General features: G+C 47.4%; 2 protein-coding genes across 4 annotated transcripts; both read left to right on the top strand.

The window, feature by feature from the left end:
- Positions 1 to 141: 141 nt before the first annotated feature.
- On the top strand, positions 142 to 17991 carry LOC112541350 (perforin-1-like). Of its 2 annotated transcripts, none has more exons than XM_088142573.1 (3): positions 142 to 279; positions 13540 to 14104; positions 16533 to 17991. In XM_088142573.1, the coding sequence occupies exons 2-3, from the start codon at positions 13548 to 13550 to the stop codon at positions 17695 to 17697; spliced, it is 1722 nt and encodes a 573-aa protein (XP_087998699.1). In that variant the 5' UTR covers positions 142 to 279; positions 13540 to 13547; the 3' UTR covers positions 17698 to 17991. The 2 variants fall into 2 exon arrangements, with proteins under 2 accessions (XP_087998699.1, XP_025026198.2); XM_025170430.2 differs by lacking the exon at positions 142 to 279 and adding an exon at positions 11606 to 12269.
- ZNF668 (zinc finger protein 668) lies at positions 158 to 10692 on the top strand. 2 transcript variants are annotated; one of them, XM_007434071.3, is made up of 2 exons: positions 158 to 279; positions 5775 to 10692. In XM_007434071.3, exons 1-2 carry the CDS (start codon positions 232 to 234, stop codon positions 7563 to 7565), a joined length of 1839 nt encoding a protein of 612 aa, XP_007434133.1. In that variant the 5' UTR covers positions 158 to 231; the 3' UTR covers positions 7566 to 10692. The 2 variants fall into 2 exon arrangements, with proteins under 2 accessions (XP_007434133.1, XP_087998698.1); XM_088142572.1 differs by lacking the exon at positions 158 to 279 and adding an exon at positions 1728 to 1740.
- Positions 17992 to 18065: the final 74 nt, after the last annotated feature.

Raw genomic sequence — 18065 nt, 5'->3', positions numbered from 1 at the left:
CCTTGCCCCCTTCGCTCCCCACTCCTCCTAAGCCAGCGAGGCGAGAATCGAGGTCTCCTCCCTTCGCCTCAAATGCAGCCGCTGCTTTTCCAGCCGGAGTGAGAAGAAGAAGAGGAGGAGGAGGAGGAGGAGGAGCGGGGGGGGGGAGCCCTGCAGTTCCAGCTAATTGCTGGCGGACCGCCCCGCGCCTCCATTTCCTCTCCTTCCTCCGCGGTCCTAGCGCTCCACCTCATGGAGCCGCAGAGAAAGGGGAAAGCCCATAGACAAAGGAGAGAGCAGGTAAGGGGGGCCGGGGCGAGGGGGACACGCCGCTCGCGCGCGCCTTTGCTCCGCGGGGCTTCAGCTCTGCTCCGCTCCGCCCTGCTGCTCGCGCGCTGGAAGGACAAGCGCCCCGAGGACCCAAAGGCTGGTCCTGATGCAAAGCCCTGATGCGCCCTCTCCCCGCCTCGCAGGTCGCTGTCCGCTGGTCCTAAAGACAGCCATTTTGCCGGGGGTCTCCAGAGACACCTCTCGCTTGGATGCAAAGAGCCGCTACTAACGCTGCTGCTGCTGCTGCTGCTGCTGGCGGCGGCGGCGGCGTCGCCTTTGCCCACCGCCTGCTGGGAGGCGGCGGCGGCGGCGGCGGCGGCGGCAGAAAGCCGAGAGGGTGCGGGCTGCTGGCCTTCCGCCTCCCTTCGGGGTCTCTCGGTCCTAGAGACAGCCATTTTGCAGACGGGTCTCCGGCCGGCCGGGAACCTTTGCGCCTCGGCCGGGGCGACCGAGGTCTCTCCGATGCCGCAGTTGCGGGCGCGGTTGGCGCGCATCAGCTTTGGAGGCCGCTGGATCTTGGCCGCGAAAGCCGGCGGGATCAGGCACGCGTCGGTCTTAAAGCGCTGCAATGATTTGGGCTGCGGCCGACTGGCAGAGTTACCGAGCTAGTTAGTTAGTTAGTTAGTTACCCACCCTTTTGGAAACTATGTTGGCAGTGAAGAAGCAGCGTTCCCCAGTCGAGTTTCAGCTCTTGCAACTCCCGGGCATTGTCCCTGCGGACTGGGCATTATAGCGCATGAACGCATCGGGGGGACCCGGGTGAGGAAGGCGGTTCTAAGCCCGCTGACACAAATGGGTGCAAGCAGTCGATCGGCCTTCCTTTGTCCCTTCCGTTTATTTAAAGGAAAAGAAGCAGCGTTTCTTCTAGCCCTCGTAAAAGACAGCACATAACGTCTTCTTCTGGGATTGCTTTTAACAGCAAATCTACCCAGCCCACTTACGTGATTGTGTCCCCCGTGCCATCCAACCCCCTGCACTAGGATCATCCGGGGACGTCCAGCTCATGGCCCCCGTTTACCAGGGCGTGGCCTTCATGGCGGTGGCACCCCTGGCATGGAACGCTATCCTGAGGGACGTATGGCTGGCCACCATGTTTTCTCCTTAGACCAGTGTTGTCCAAACTTGGCCACTTTAAGATGAGTGGACTTCAACTCCCAGAATTCCCCAGCCAGCCATGCTGGCTGGGGAATTCTGGGAGTTGAAGTCCACTCATCTTAAAGTGGCCAAGTTTGGACAACACTGTCCTTAGACGATCAAAAAAGGCCGATCCAGGACCAGATTATTTTTCTAGTGGCTTTTTAAAAAAGTGAACGTTGTTTTTAATTTTTGCATTATTTTAAGAATTGTTGGTTTATATTGAGTGTTTTGTTTTATTTAATTTTGCTTTTATTACTCCTTCATAAAGTGCTCTGGGCTTCTTTGAGAGAAAAGGTAAATAAATAAAGGAAACAAGGAAATTACAGAAAAGCTTTTCAGATCTCTTTGCTGATAAAGAGAAAGGGTTTGCTCTATTTTTTTTGCAAAAGGCTGGCCTTGATTCTAAATTGCCAATTATTCTAGGACTGGTATTTTGTCCACCCCCTGCTTTCCATCTGCTGACGAATAATGTTACAGCTTACTTTAAAAAAAAAGACCCTGTCTAATCTCACTGAATACATTAATCAATATTGAGTAGCCATAGAAAATGTTATGACATGGAACTCGTCATAAAGTACATCTTCATTCAGGGAAATGCTCAGTTTCCCCCCCAAATCAGCATGAGTGCTTCTCCCTCAGATGTGCTGAACTGGGCTGGATAAGTGAAAAAGGAATTGGGCCTGATAAATAGATAGTTGGGACCTGTTTAGGTCTTACAAGGCCAACCACTCTGGGCATGACGGAAGTCAATAGTCCAACCCGACTGAAGGGGACCAGATTGTTAAAGGCAGTTGTAGACCGAAAAGCAGTGATGTCATGCAGCTTTGGGGTGATGGAAGTTGTAGTCTATGCATCTGGGGCAGTGGAGAAGGCTGGCCTAGAACATCTTAATGCAAGAAGCCCTGAGCTTGGAGACCAGCCAGATATGATTATCATAGATTCGTACAGTTTCACCCTGCTTCTGCTTTTCTTCTGCTCGCTCTCTTCTTCCAAATAATCTGGTTGTCATTCTAGATCGGATTGTGCAGCCTTTTATATTCCATCTTACACTGTTGTTCCATACCTGTGTTTTCTTTTCTTTTCTTTTCTTTTCTTTTCTTTTCTTTTCTTTTCTTTTCTTTTCTTTTCTTTTCTTTTCTTTTCTTTTTTCTGAGTTCTGGGGTTGGAGCATGATTTTGGGGCAAGGTAAGTTGAATTTTTCTGAGAGGGAGAGGCCTGAGCTGGCCTGCAAGGAATATCTGTAAATTCTGCTGCCCGAATTGTGCCGGTGGGCTTGTTGGCCTGAGCCCCACAGCACGGCTGGACAGACCTTGGCCCCTGAGCTTTCCTGCCCAGCCCAGTTTTTTTCAGCCCCCAGAGCACTGCCTGGCCAACCATGAAAATGAAATTTGGCAGCAGAAGACTGAAATAAGTGTTGAGGGGTTTTACCAGAATAAAAATAAAAAATAACTGTGTTAAACCTTCTATAGGTTTGTGTCCTATTTTACCTTTCTAAGAGAAACAAGAAACACCCGCCTTTCCAATGTCATGGCATCACTGCCAAATTCCCTGCTAGATCAGGGGTGATATCTCCCTCCCCTCCGCCTGCCACTACTCCAGCTGTGCTCAGAGGCACCCTTGCATGCTCTTAAGTATCCTATCTCTAGACATGCATTTGGGGGTGCTTTTAAACCCTGGGCAAACCTCCTGCTGCTGTTGTTTATTATCCAGCAGCAAACCTTCGTCTTTCCTCCTGGTAGGAAACAGTTCTGCCATGCTTTCGCACCTGCCATCTTTCTCTAAGGGCTCTGCTACACCCCCAGGTTTTGGGTTCTTCAAAGCCAAATTAAAGGAAGCTTATGAATAATTGCAGTTCTGCTTGGAGAATTCCAGGAACTCCACTTGCGAGAGGCTTGTGGTTTTATTTTACCTTCCTCCAAAATCTTCTATCTCCTGTTATTCTAGCTATGTCTGCATCTGACGGCCTTCTTATCCTCCCCCTCTGCTTCTCCCCAGATCCTAAATCCAACCATCTTGCAAAGAATAGGCAAATTCCCCACCATCTGTTCTTGCAGAGTAGAGGAAACAAGCAGCCTATTCCACCTGCTTCCCCCTCACCCCCCAATTATGGATGCTGACCTCTTAAACTACACACACTTTTTTTTTTTTTTACATTTGATTTCTGGAATCCAAAGTAGATTTGTGTTCGTTCCCTTTTGCTTTATTTTTGGTCAGTTACACACTCCTTACAAACAACATTTCATAAAAGTCTTGCATCATAAAAATTCTGATGCCATATGTACTCCCTGTGTAATTTGCATATAAATTTACAGAATAGATCTCACTCCCACTTGAACCCTTCAAAAATGATGCCAGCTTTCCCAGTCTTGCACCTTGCAGACATGTTGGATTACAACCCCCATCATGCTCATTCCACACAGCCTGTAAAAGCCACCAGGTTGCGGTGAGGTTGAGTTGTACAAAAGAGCCATACCCTTCTTGATTTGTCTGTTCCTGTGGCTTAATTTTGTTTCTCTTTCAAAATTGTTTCCCTCCAAAAGGTGGGAAGAGAGATCCTAGAGATCCTAACTCAGGAGGGGACAGTCCTGATGCCATACATATGGCCAGTAACATCCCCAATTTTGGTGGCATGATGTTTCTCAAAAGTGGAGGTGAAAATAGGAACACCAGATCTCTCAGTTGTTCCAATTTCCACCCCTAAATACTTGCCCTGCCCCACAATCTCCCAATATTGCACTGCCAAAATGCAATCATTTGGCCACCAAATTCCAGAGCTTTTTAAAAGTGGAATGGGAGCAGTTAGCTTCCTAGGTTACTGTCCCATCCTCATCCATACTCCATCCCTACCAAATAGGCCAAAATGGTTACAGCCTTCTAGTGACATCACCATCTTTCCGCTTGTCACCCTCCAGGTTGTTCTGGGTATGAGTTATGGTCCCCAATCCTTGGGAAGTTGCTAATTCCATTAGAACAAGGAATTTCCTCATCCCCATCTGACAGTGAAGTTCAGTAAGGATTATCTCAGCTCTGCGAATACTGATTTAATGAAGCTGCCAACTTCCTCCCTTGCTTATCTGCACTACTGGTTCTCCTTTACCTCTCTCTGTTCCCACACACAGACACCCACAGCATACAGTTCTGCTTTGCTCATGTATTCAGGTTTAAAGAGCAGATGTCTCTGTGAGATTAAAAGAAAAGGGAATGTCTCTGCTGCCTTCCAGAATGTCTTTGGGGTTGGAAGGTCCATCACCTGGAGGATGTTTAATTGCCTGGCTCTGTCCGGCACCTACATTTCTTTAGCTGAGCCCCATCATATGCTGGCTGATTTTGAACTGAACACACTTGGAGGTTTGTAAGAGAGAAGCCAGCTCCAATAAATGGATAGGCCTTTTCAGACTGGAGAAAAGGAAATGCCTAAATGGGCAGGGATTGTTTGCCACTCAGCTGCTGCCTGAAGATAAGACCCAGATAAGAGCCAGGAGCCTCTGTTGAGAAGGTTCTGAGTTGTGAACAGTTGACCTCCTGTCCCATTTTTGATGTGCTTACTCTGACCCTGAAGCAGGAAACTGGGGACTGAAATTCAGCTAGGAGAAAACTCTGTTTGTTTGTTTTTTTAACAAGCCTGACCTTCTCAAGGTTCTGTAGTGCCAAATAATCATAAGTTTGGATGTTTGGTGCTGCTGTTCCCTTTGAGCTTGAGCGCACATAGACATAAGGGAGTTTCCCCCCCTTATCCTTACTGGTTCACCGCACCACTTGCTCAAAATCTCACCGTTGTTTGTGACTGGTTGCAAATTTTAGAAAAAGCTTCCTTTTTAAAAAACCTTGCCTGTTTGGAACCCGTCTGTCCTCCAAAAAATGCAGGAATGCGCTAGGTTTTCCCACTTTTTTCCCTTGTTGCAATCCAAAGAGGAATCTTGGATGAAGAGCTCATGAATACTCCAAGGTAACCCTCACCATTCAGGAGGGTTTGAACTGAGGTCAGTGCTTGGTCCAGAAGATGGGCAAGATTTGGCCATATTTTTCTGACCGGGGGCCATATGGTAATAGTGGTGGGGCTAGTTAGAGGGAGATGAAAATAGTCCTGTGGATAACTGGACAGTATAGTTGCTGTTTTTGTACTATAATTTCCCCCTCTTTTGGTATTATTGGGATGTTTTGTTACTGAAGGAAAGCAACAAAGTTCAGTCACAAACCTTCAAGGGCTCTGGAAAGGCCACACAAATTAACCAGGAGGCTACATGCCACCCACATGTCCATCTCTCACCTCTATCTATAAACCACACAATGAGACAACTTTGTAAGTGTAATTCCGATGTGTATTTCAGGCAGCATCCTCTGGAAAGATGGCTGAAGCAGAAGAAGGAGAAATGGGTGTGGAAGTGAAGCTGGAGGAGGAGGATGAAGATGAAGAGGCTGGCTACGTCCAATCTGGGCGGCGCTATAGATGCCTGACCTGCAGCAAGACTTTTCCTAGCGTGCCACGGGTGTTGCGTCATTTAAAGTCCCACGTGGCTGGCACTGTGGATGGTGTAGCTGCCAAACTCACTTGCCCTAACTGCAGGAAAGAGTTTCCTGACCGGGCTCAACTTCGCAAACACCAGCTCAGCCACCAAACAGAGCGCCCATACCAATGCCAGCTTTGTGCCAAGGCTTACAAAACCGCCCCTGAGCTGCGTAACCATGGCCGTAGCCACAGCGGTGAAAAGCCCTTCGTTTGCCGTGAATGCGGCAAGGCCTTCATGCAGCCAGTTTGCCTGAGAGTCCACATGGCCCGGCACACTGGAGACCTGCCCTTCCGCTGCCAGCAGTGCCACAAGGGCTACGGCACTCTTTCCAAGCTGAAGATTCACCAGCGATCCCACACGGGCGAGAAGCCATATTCCTGCGGTGAATGCAGCAAGCGCTTTGCTGACCCCTCAGTGTTCCGGAAGCACCGCCGTACCCACGCTGGCCTCCGCCCCTACCAGTGTGAGGTTTGCCACAAGACATACGCAGAGCTGAAAGATCTCAAGAACCATGAGCGCTCCCACACCGGCGAACGTCCCTTCTTGTGCCAGGACTGCGGAAAGGCCTTTTCCCGCTCCTCGTCACTGGCCTGTCACCAGCGCATCCACGCAGCCCACAAGCCGTACCGCTGCAACCTCTGTGGAAAGGGTTTCACCCAGCTGTCCTCCTTCCAGAGCCACCAGCGGACCCACTCCGGGGAGAAGCCTTTTCTCTGCCCGCAGTGTGGGCGTATGTTCAGCGACCCCTCCAGCTTCCGCCGGCATCAGCGAGCCCACCAGGGCCTCAAGCCCTACGCCTGTGACAAGTGTGGGAAGGCCTTCCGCCAACCAGCTGACCTGGCCATGCACCAGCGCATCCACACGGGCGAGAGGCCCCACAAGTGCTCCCAGTGCGACAAGAGCTTTGTGGCTTCGTGGGACCTCAAGCGCCACCTGCTAGTGCACTCAGGCCAGCGCCCTCACCAGTGCGGGGAGTGCGGCAAGAGCTTTGCCGAGCGGGCCAGCCTCACCAAACACTACCGCGTGCACTCGGGCGAGCGGCCATTCAAGTGCGGGCGCTGCGGCAAGGCCTTTGTGGTGTCGTCCAGCCTTCGGAAGCATGAGCGTACCCATGGCAATGAGAACAGCGATGACAAGGCCGTCTCCCTGGGCAACCAGGACCCGCCCCCTAGTGACCCGTCCGCCATCGTGGTCGCCACTGTGGTGCCTGCCTGTGGGGAGTGTGGGGAGGCCTTTGCCTCCACCCAAGAACTGCGCCGCCACGAACGCCTGCTGCACCCCGGCCTGCGCCCGTTTCCATGCCCAGAATGTGGCAAAGGCTTCTCGGACCGGGCTGGCCTGCGTAAGCACGAGCGGATCCACTCGGGGGTCCGCCCCCACGCCTGCCCCCACTGCTCTAAAGCCTTCTTGGGTGCCTCGGACCTGCGCAAGCACCTCAAGACCCACGTGGCCCTAGAGAACAGGAGCTCCGACGAAACCGTGATGACTGCCACCATCACGACCTACGAATCCCTCCTCCCTGCTCATCTCCATCCCCATGACGACGGGACGGAGACTGACAAGGATTCTCCCTCAGACTGCCTGCCTGACCCCCTCACAGAACCTTCTTAAGCTCCGTCTCCCTCCCTCGCCCTGCCTGTGATTGGCGAAAAAGGAGCCAGCTTGGCTGCTGAAAGCCCTTTGCGTACTTTGATGAATGCACAGTCTTGCTTCGTTGACGTAATGTGTGGACTGCACTCGTTCAGGGCCTCCTATCCAGCATGGCTCTCTAGCACTTCTTTCCAAACAGGGCTAGGCGTGCTTCATCAGTCAGTGTGTGTGGCTACCCTTTCAAACCAAACTCATACTTCTGAAACTTTGGTGGGCAAAAGGGGCCTGTATCTTGTGAGATTGTGCGTGTGTGGAGGTGTGCTTCTGCTGTCTGCAGGGTGATACACATTCATCTGTAAGGTGTTTCTGCATCTGTTGTGATCTGCTGGGTTTTTTTTTTTTAAGAAAAAAACCTCCAGGTCCTTTTAAAGGCAAGAAGAATCAAACTGAGAAAATCAAGGGAGGAAGCAAAGAACAACTATCTTTCCTTCCAGGAGAGTTTTACGAACTATCCAAGGGTTTCCCTGCTTGTAAGAACAGAGTAAAATAAATGGCTTGCCTTTTTTTTTAAAGGGGAAAATTGCCCTGGATTGCATGTTTGAGGTGCCAGTTTTTGGCTTGGGGAACAGAATCCTTATCTTTTATTCTCCTTATCTCACCTATTGCAATTTACTTCATTTTAAGTTTTATTTTATTTCTGTATTTATTAGATTTCTATACCATTGCAATCAAAAGCCTCTCGGCAATAAAGCCTCCTTGACTGCTGAGAAGAGGGTCTGGGAACCTTCCTGCTTTCCTGTTCTTCTCCCACTACCCTTCCAAGACCTCGCAGTCTTGGCCCTTATACCATCCATTAATGACTGTGAAGCCTCTTAACCCTGGTTGGCCTGCTTGGGGGAAGGTTCACTTGCTCAGGAGCAAAGCTGCCTGCCAGCATCTTTTCTGAGGGAAGGTATATTTATTACTATGAATGGGGTTTAAACCACCCATAGGATTCTTGGGAGGAGATTCTGAGAGGCAGAGAAATTAAAGAACAGAATGGTGGAAGCAAGAGGGTAGGAAGAAGGGGGTGATGTGGAGGCCAGATATAAGGAACCCGTGACTTTCCAGGTATTGTTGAACTATAGCTTCCACCATTTCTCACCAGCAGCCATGCTAGTTGTGGTTAAGAAAGGCCAGAAGAAAAGAGAAAGGGAGAGATGGAATCAAGAAGAGATGAATCCCTCTGTTGGGCCAGAAGTCAATTTTCCTCAAAAGACAGTCTTCCTCGAAAAGGGGTTCTTCAGAGAGATCTTTGATTTCAACTCTGATGAGAAGAGCTGTTGGAGGGTTTCTGGCTGATATGCATCCATCTATGCGGTGTTTGTCCAACTGTTGTCATCTGATGGGGAAATGAGCGGTAGAGAATGGAATAGGAAGTGCAGTATAAAATGGGAGAATCAGCAGATGGTTGACAGGAGGAACCAAGGAGAAAGTAAGATGGGCAAAAGGTACACATAGAGCCCAAAAACAGAATGGATGAGCACTGATGGTGTTACCTAGTCGGGTAATGAAATGTCTGCAAGCAAACAGCCAAGTTCAGAGAGCACCAAGGACTCCACAGTTCAACCCTGAGCTACAGATATTCTCTTCTATTGGACTCTGTACTATTGGCAGGCAGGAAGGAATGGGTGGGTGTCAGAGACACAGTTTCAGTAACTAACTGGGACATCCTGTTTTGGTGTAATTTGTCATTGCAACATTATGACCTGGCAATCCTCAATGGGATGGCTTAGGGAAGATAGGGTACACTCTCGGACATTTCTGTGGCAGGAGGGTCCCTTAGTCCTGGCCCAATGTTTAGCAATTGGCACAAAAATCTCCTACAGTCTTGCCATTTAGAGGGCACCAGTTTGCATAGGCATCTCCAAATGGGGTGACTTTCAGTTGGGTGGACTTCAACTCCCAGAATTCTCAGCAATGGTCATGCTGGCAGGAGGTTACTGGGTGTTGAAGTTCACATATCCAGAGAGCACCCTGTTGGGGAAGGGTACCCTCGCTGCTTCTGCTTTTTCTCAAAAACCCCAGAGGCAAAACCTCACACTTGTAGTGACATCAGGATGTCAGAATGGTAGGAAAACTGACCAAGCAGGAAACTCTTATTTTGTCGATGTTGGCCTTAAGAGTTTTTCTGGCTTATCAGAGGTTTTTTTTTCCTGTGCTCAAACTGTGTGAATCATGACAGCTTCTTACTCCGTGGTCTGCGTTATTCATCTCTATCTTCCTTAATTACAATGAGAGAATAAATTCTACAGTTTCTCTGAAGCTCTGTGGCTGCTGGTGTGGAAACAATAAGCCACTGAAAAGCTGCACAAGAGACTTTGTGAAAAAGCTTGGTCAATAAACACACACTCCACGATTTTATTCCATTACACGGGGCTCTGACTGTGATCACCGTCCACGCTTAAATCAGCCGCTCTCTTGTAGTTCCCAAATCCAGACGTCGTAACCTGCACAAGCCTTGGTTCCAAGGCCTGCTTCTGAAAACACCAATGGTGGCTATTTCAGGTGTAGATGACCCTAAACTGGATTAAAGGAGCCGTGTGTTGTTGGGGCGGGGCAGGGGGATAAAAGGAAGGCAGGGGAATGCCCCTTAATGAAGTTTTTGTCCTAAGCATGCTGTGAAAACATAGCCAAAGTATCATAGAGAACACTTGGGACTCTGTGATAAAAAGGAAGCAACCTTTTCTGAGACTGAGGACAAACTAGGGTAGCCTGTCCAATCACCATGCTGGGTAAGGGTGACCCAAGATAAAAGGAAAGGTAGAAAAAGGAGAGGGGAGCCCTCAGCTTTCCACTTTCTCAAGACACTGAAAAGAGTACAAAATAATACAGCCAGACTTTCCAAGGCTGCATCGTTATGATCCGGGCCAATGCGGCCTGCTCCAGGTGGAGGTGGATCCAGTCCATGTTATTCACAAGAGCGATGCAATTTGCTCACTTCAAGTACCAGTTGTTCTGGTTCTTCTCCCCACCATCTTGATAAAGGTGGAGGTACATAGTGCAGAAAAACATTGCCATTGGATGTCCTGTGGGCATGATGGAGTTTGCCTAACTTGCTGCCTCCATGATGTGCAGTAGTCTCTGAATGAATGCCAACGAATACTCCATCTGACTCATCCCAAGATTCATATTCCTGTTCCTGCTCCAGATATTATCTTAACGACTGCTTCTGTCTCCCAGACCCCATTGAGTCAAGGAGTTGATTGGGCTCAATACGAGGGATGATAACAATTGTAGTAGCACAACATGGTTAACCATAGTTAAGCATAGAACTGAACCCAATTTTACAGGTTCATCCAACAATATTTTATTCAATCCGTAAAATAATCATACTGGCCAGGATACTGCAAGATGCTTTTTTAAACCATGGCTGGCTAACTTGTGTCTCAGTGTGTTGTGTGAACACACCCAGTGTCCCTCACCTGGGCTGTCTCTCTATGCTACAAATCAGCCAAAGCTTCAAGAGTGTCATGTGCTCAGAGGAAACCAACTAGGTCCATCAGGTGCCTGGATCAGATTATTCTAACCAGTCTTCCCTTCCTGCACAGGTTTGTATTAGGTAATAGTCCAAAGTTGATCAGAGAGTAATCTGTTCATAAGAATGTAGCCAGAATTCCCAGTACACCCAAACAGAATCCTGAATCAAGTGTGTACTATACTGTGTGAGTGCAGTCAAACACTAGGAGAGAGAGTTCCACCATTGTTGTGGTGAATCTGAAATCCTAAGACCTCCTTGTTTGGGTAACTGCATGGACACTGAATCCCACCAGGATGAGAAGCTTAGTATTATCTACACCAGTGTTTCTCAACCTTAGCAACTTTAAGATGTGTGGACCAACTCCAGAATTCCCCAGCCAGCCATGCTAGTTGGGGAATTCTGAGAGTTGAAGTCCACACATCTTAAAGTTGTCAAGGTTTGAGAAACACTGATCTACACTGTGCTTAAGATCATGTTGGAAAGTACAACAGGATGGACTGTACTCTGTTCACAACAAGCACTCATCACCAGCAGATTGTCAAGAGGGGCATCTTTGGGAGAAGGTGAAGATCTTTAGGGAATATGAATGTTCTCCTGTCGCGCCCTTCAAACCTAGCCTGATACTTAGTGGAGTAGTCTAGTGGACAAAGATGAGAAAAATGAATTCTCTGTATCTTTACAAGCCAGTTTTTTTTCAAATAGCTTAGGCAAAGTCTTGGCTGCATCGAGAGCAGAACAGATGTTAAAATATATGAGCTCTGGAAATCAAAGTCTATCTTGCCAAATAGCCATGATCATGATCACTGCATGATTATGGGCTAGTCTGCATCCTCTCAGCTTAACCTACTTACAAAGTTATTAAAAAAATACAGAATAGGGAGTAAGAAGGAAGTACCTTGAAGAACCATAAGATAACACAACAAGGCTTTTTTAATGTGGGTGGAGGTGTGAATTCTGCTGTTGTCCCCACAAATGTTTACAGTAATAAAAGCCTTAATATTGTGTGAAGTTGGTAAGAGTGTAACCCTCAGAATCACACTTTTGATAAAGTTTTATCCTTCAGATCAATAACTGAGTCATCCCATCACTGGGGGATGGATTATAAAATGTGCAAGGATATGTCCATGGACACATACAAATCCTATGCAGCCGGAGGGACAAAAAGAACACACTTAGAACTCACCTTATTCCAGCTACAGCTGAAGGTATGGAGCGTATGGCTATCTGATGTTTCTCTGAGCAGAAGAGTCAGGAGGAAAAACAGGGGAATTGGGTCTGATAATATGCCTTTAATATATTTTTTTATTGCTTCTGCTCAGCTTAAGAATGAAGGGGGAAAAAGTATTCAGGAAACAGATTCCAGCTTCTTCTGAGAATTTTATGCTTTGCACTTTCAAACTCTGTAACACAACCTGAGAGACTGTAAACTTAATTTGTTCTAAAAGGATAGTTAGGATTCTCAGAATGGCAAAATCATCCTTAGTGTAGCATTTCCTTGAAAGTTCCCACTTTTTTTTCAATGGATTGAAATTTTGAAAAGCAATGGATTCTCTCCTACTAGTTTTCGTCAATGTATTCTTAGAAAGCATGTTTGAGGAATACGATAAAGGTTAAAAAGGAGGAAAAGAAGGGGGCAGAGAACAGTTTGAAAACCACCTCCGATGCTCTATTAAGGAAACCTAACATTTCAAATTTGAGAATCTCAAATTTAGGACCATTTCATGAAGCAGCAGTAAATTCAGACTCAAAATTTGGTTTGGGGTTGCACGTGTCTGTAAACATGGAACATACCTGGGAGTTGCACCCCAGGTTAACTTTTGTTAGTTAAGCAATGTAGTAGTATTCCCCAAGCTGTTACCTTTTTGAGGTGTTGGGACTTCAAATCTCAGTACCCCCAGCCAGCATCAGCTAGGAAACAATGCAATAAATGGGGTGGAAAACTCTTGGACATGTCAGGAGAATCCTTTTAGCTCTAAATAGGAAGTCTTAATTTAGCTGTCATAGGCAAGAAGTTATCTTGGTTGGTTTTTCTAAGAAATTGAGAAGGGAGACCCTAGGTGCGGACCAAGTTTAATTTGTGTTGGTCCCCTGCTTCTAACTCCATGTAAGATGGAGCATGAAGTGCTCCGGTGAAGCCCAGAAGAAGTACTGTAATGAAGAACATCTCTCCTGCTTTGACTCAACAGGAATCACTGCTCAGAAGAAAACTGCCTCTGATACTTGAAAGTGCCAGAGAGCCATTGCAGGTATCCCTCTGCCCATACCTATCCCCTACAGCTATGTCTGTAGCCATTCCTAAAAAAATGCGTCCATTCCTGCATCTTGCATTGGGGAAAAATCCCCTAAACAACTTATAGGGATATGGTGTCTTCTTCACACAACTTTGTGACTGAGGAAAGCAGCTTCACTTTGTGATCTAAATTGCAATGCATCTTTTCCATTGAAGTTGACAGTCCCTTTTTCTTTCCCATGTAGGATCAACCATGCTGGGGGCAAAGCCCATCTTTGCTGCCTTCACCCTTCAGCTTCCCTTCCTCCTCCTTTTCCTGACCGGGGTCTCTCCCCATTGCCAAATCAGCACAGCTGAGGAATGCCAGAAGAATGAAAACTTTGTGCCTGGTTACAGCTTGGCTGGAGAAGGCTTTGACATCACCACGCTGGAGAGGAAGGAGGCCAAGATGTTGGATCTGAATCAGTGGCAGAGAGCTAACGGCACCTGCACCCTGTGCCAGAACCCTTTTCTGCCAGGGAAGCCTCTCCAGAGACTTCCCTTGGCAGCCACTGACTGGGTAGCTAAAGCTGCGTGCCAGAGGAAGATCCACACTTCCCTACAGAGCTCTGGCATCGGTGTGGTTCAGGCAGCAGCAGCCGATGTGAAAAATGACTGGAAGGCTGGACTGGATGTGCCGATACAACCTGGGATTCAGGGCCAAGTGGCTTTGGCCGGATCCCACTCCAGGATGGCTGACTTCACCATGGAGAAGAGTAGCCAGGACAAGTATACTTTTGCAAGCCATGAGGTGACCTGCTCTTACTACAGGTGATGAATTTTATTTTTATTTAATTTATTATCAAACTTGTATGCCGCCCATCTCCCCCAACGGGTGACTCTGGGCGGCTCACAATAATAAAAAAGGAAAAAAAACACGAGTCCCTCCAACAATGGGTAAAATCTATAAATAATTAAAGAAGAAACATGTATTAAAAATGTCTTTTTTTTTTTTTTTTTATCTGCGCTCAGTCGTTACCGACTCTGCAGTGACTGCTTTGGACGAGTCCTTTGCAGTTTTCAAGGCAATTGTTTCGGAAGTGGTTTGCCAGAGCCTCCTTCCTAGAGCAGAGCCCAGCTGGCAAGCGCAGGAGGCGGGGTTTCCGTTGCTTCGTGCCCTTTTTGGGCGAGCGCGGTTTCGCGCTTACCGGCAACTGCTCCTGACTCCTTTTGCAAGGCGCCGCCAGCATTTTTCCTCCCACCGGAGTGAGAGTCCCCATTTATCTACTCACGTGAGTTTTCGAACTGTTGGGTTGACAGGAACTGGGGAGGAAACAGGAGCTCACCCTGTTAATGTGAAGGCTGGACTCGAACCGCCGAAGCGTCGACCATTTCTGGCCGGCAACTTTCAGTGTCATTAAGCCGCTGCGCCACCGCATAATAATATTAATATAATAATAATAATAATAATAATAATAATAATATATAATAATATAATAACAATAATATAATTATATAATATAATATAATAATAATATAAATAATAATATAATATTAATAATATTAAGGCATAATAAATGTCTTAAAAACCTCCTATAATTTTTAGCCCTAAAAACCTGCAAGATGCTGGGGGGGGGCAAACCCATCACCCCACCAGCCATCTCCACAGGTGCGGGCCCCCATCCGGCCCCCAGGCCTTCTGGCAGAGCCAGGATTTAATCCCTTTCCTGAAGGCCATGAGGGAGGGGGCACACTGGACCTCGGGAGCCAAGATGTTCCATAGGGCGGGAGCTACAGCAGAAAAGGCCCTCTGCCTAGACCCCACCAATCGGAATTCCTTGACTGGTGGGGTCTGCAACCTGCCCCTTCTGCTGGACTGAGTGGGGCGGGCTGAAATGACCAGGGCGAGGCGGTTCCTCAGATAACCTGGTCCTGTGCCATGAAGGGCTTTAAAGGTGATGACCAACACCTTGAACTGGACCCCAGAAACAAACTGGTAACCAATGCAGCTCATGCAACAGTGGTGTTATACGTGCCCTCCTAGGGGCATTGAGAACTGTCCACGCCGCCGCATTCTGCACCAGCTGTAGCTTCCGGATACTCTTCAAGGGTAGCCCCATGTAGAGCGCGTTACAGTAATCCAACCCGGAGGTGACCAGGGCATGAATATGGAAAGAGCAGTCGTGGGGAAGTGGAAACCTACGGGATTTGGCTAATGTTCTTTTCTCATAAAGGCTGACATTCCTGCCAGCCAAGGTGGGAATGAAATTAATGGGAGATCAGTCATGTAACCCTGTATACCAGTGTTTTTCAAACGCAGCAACTTTAAGATGCTGGCTGGGGAATTCTGGGAGTTGAAGTCCACAATCTTAAAGTTGTCGAGTTTGAAAAACAGTGCTCTAAATCCAATGGAAATCTATACAATTCTGTCCTTGCCCTGACTTGCTCTAGATGCAAGAGCCATAACCTTCAGCATCAAACTCACAATCACAATCAATTTATTAAAAGGAATAAAACTAAGATCAAAGAATCCTATAAGGGTTTTGACAAGATAATGATATGTCTAAAACACATTGATTAGGAGAAATGTGATAATAGTAAGAAATAATACTAGTAATAAGAGATGATGATGATGATGATGATGATGATGATGATGATGATGATGATGATTTCCTAAACAATATTCAAATAGGAATAGTCATATATTGCCATTAGGAGACATTGCATACATCTCTGGTAGAGTGGCCCCCAACTTAAAGTTTCTCCCTTTTTTAAAGGGACTTCCAAACTCATGATAGATCTAGCCTCAGTAGTTCCTTTGGAATGAAAGAGGGCATTTGTAGATCACCAGTTGTGCTTGGGATCTTCTCAGAGGCACACATTTAGCTGGGCACTTAGGATACTGGGTTAAACAGAAGAACTCTGTCCAATGGAGGATCAAAATCATGGCTTTAGTTTCAGCAGGTTAATTCAGTAGGTGGTAGCCTTTGGTCAACTTTTTTGGGGGGCTAGGAAGCTAAGCAGAGTTGGGCTTGACTAGCAGTTGGATGGGAGACTAGGGAATTCCAAGGCAGCAGACTAGGCACCTGGAAGAAAACAACCACGTCTATATTATTACCAAGAAAATGGTATTTCCATGTCTGTGAAGATACCTGGTGTCAAGCATGACTCAGGGGCGTTTTTTAATTATTAATTATTTTTATTATTGAGATCATACATTATCTATTTATTATTCATGCTGTGCCCCCCTGTTTTGTAGTTTTGGTATAAACCACTGGGAGAAATTCACTGACCATTTCAAGCGTGCCCTGAACAACCTCCCTCCCAAATACCAACCTGACTCCCAGTTGGAATATCACCAGCTTATTGGAACCTACGGGACCCATTTCATCAGTCACCTTCAGTTGGGGGGCCGTGTGAGGGACGTGACCGCCCTGCAGGTCTGCAAGACGGTGTTGGATGGAGTGACTGCCGACGAAGTCAAAGACTGTCTTAACATCGAGGCCTCGATCAGCATCAGTGGAGGCAGCATAAGACCCAATGCAGCGTATAGTGTATGTGAAGAGCTGAAGAAAAAGAAGAGCTTTAAAGGCAACTTCCATCAGACCTACAAGGAGCGTCATACTGAAGTTGTGGGAGGGGGCATACACATTGACTTGCTTTTTTCCAAGGATCAGAATACTGAAGCTTACAAGGAGTGGTTGGAAGACCTCAAGTTTATGCCCGCCCTCCTCTCTTACTCCCTGCAGCCCATCCATACTTTGGTGCCTAAGGGTGACCCAAAGCGGGAAGGTTTACAGCAGGCAGTGACCGAGTATATCAAAGACAGGGCCCTTTGGAGGAACTGCACCCAGCCTTGTCCTCCTGGCACCCAACGCAGCATTCAAGATCCCTGCTCCTGCGTGTGTCCCAGTACCAGCATCACCGATAGCATGTGTTGTTCCCGGGAGCGAGGCTTAGCCAGACTCACGGTGACCATCCAACGGGCCTACGATCTGAAGGGGGATGTATTCTCCCGTACAGATGCTTTTGTCAAGGTCATTTTCAAGGAGAAATCCTTCTCCACCCCTATTGTGCGTAAAAACAACAATCCAGTATGGAACATGCAGTTTGATGTGGGAGACATCACAGTCCTTGGGGAAACCACCCAGATCCATATTGAAGTCCTAGATGAAGATAACTACGTATTCTTCCAGCATCATCAAAAGCTGGGTTCGTGCAAAGAGAGTCTACAGTCGGGGAAACCACAAAATAAAATCTGCTACTTGACCCACGGCCGCCTGGATTTCCAATACCACTTGGTCTGTGGCCCCCACCTGGGGGGACGCTACTGTTTGGATTACGTTCCCGAGGTGCCCAATTACACGGGGGATTTGCTGCAACGAAAGAGCGAAGCCAACGCCTTGAAAACACAGGTTCCCTGAAGGGTTGGACCTCCTGGGCTTGTACGAGCAGAAAAGTTCTAGGTTACTTAATCCAGTGCAAGTTACTTAACCTAAGTTACTTAATGCAATGCTAGTTTCCTTCCCCCCATCTTCCCATCCCGGAGGGGTGTTCATGGAAAAGGGTTTGCCACTAGTAGTTCTGCTAGTCTTTTAAAGTGTGCATAACTCTCCGTCGCTTTTGGCTGATCAGTCTGTTGTTCCTCCTTAAAGAACAAAAATACAATTCTGCTTGCTAAAGTTTTGATATTAAGAATGCTGACATAATAAAGTGGATTTTCACAAGCTTAGTTGATTTGTATGAGTTTGTTTTAGGAAAAGTAAACGTTGGGTCTTCTCCCTTCTGGCAA

Source organism: Python bivittatus, unplaced genomic scaffold (genome assembly GCF_059951505.1).
Source record: "Python bivittatus isolate LINGU-HERP-01145 unplaced genomic scaffold, Pbiv_v1 ctg000440_np1212, whole genome shotgun sequence".
In the NCBI taxonomy this organism is placed as follows: Eukaryota; Metazoa; Chordata; class Lepidosauria; order Squamata; family Pythonidae; genus Python; species Python bivittatus.
The sequence above is the reverse complement of the archived record's forward strand: the minus strand, read 5'-3'. Positions and strand labels throughout refer to the sequence as shown.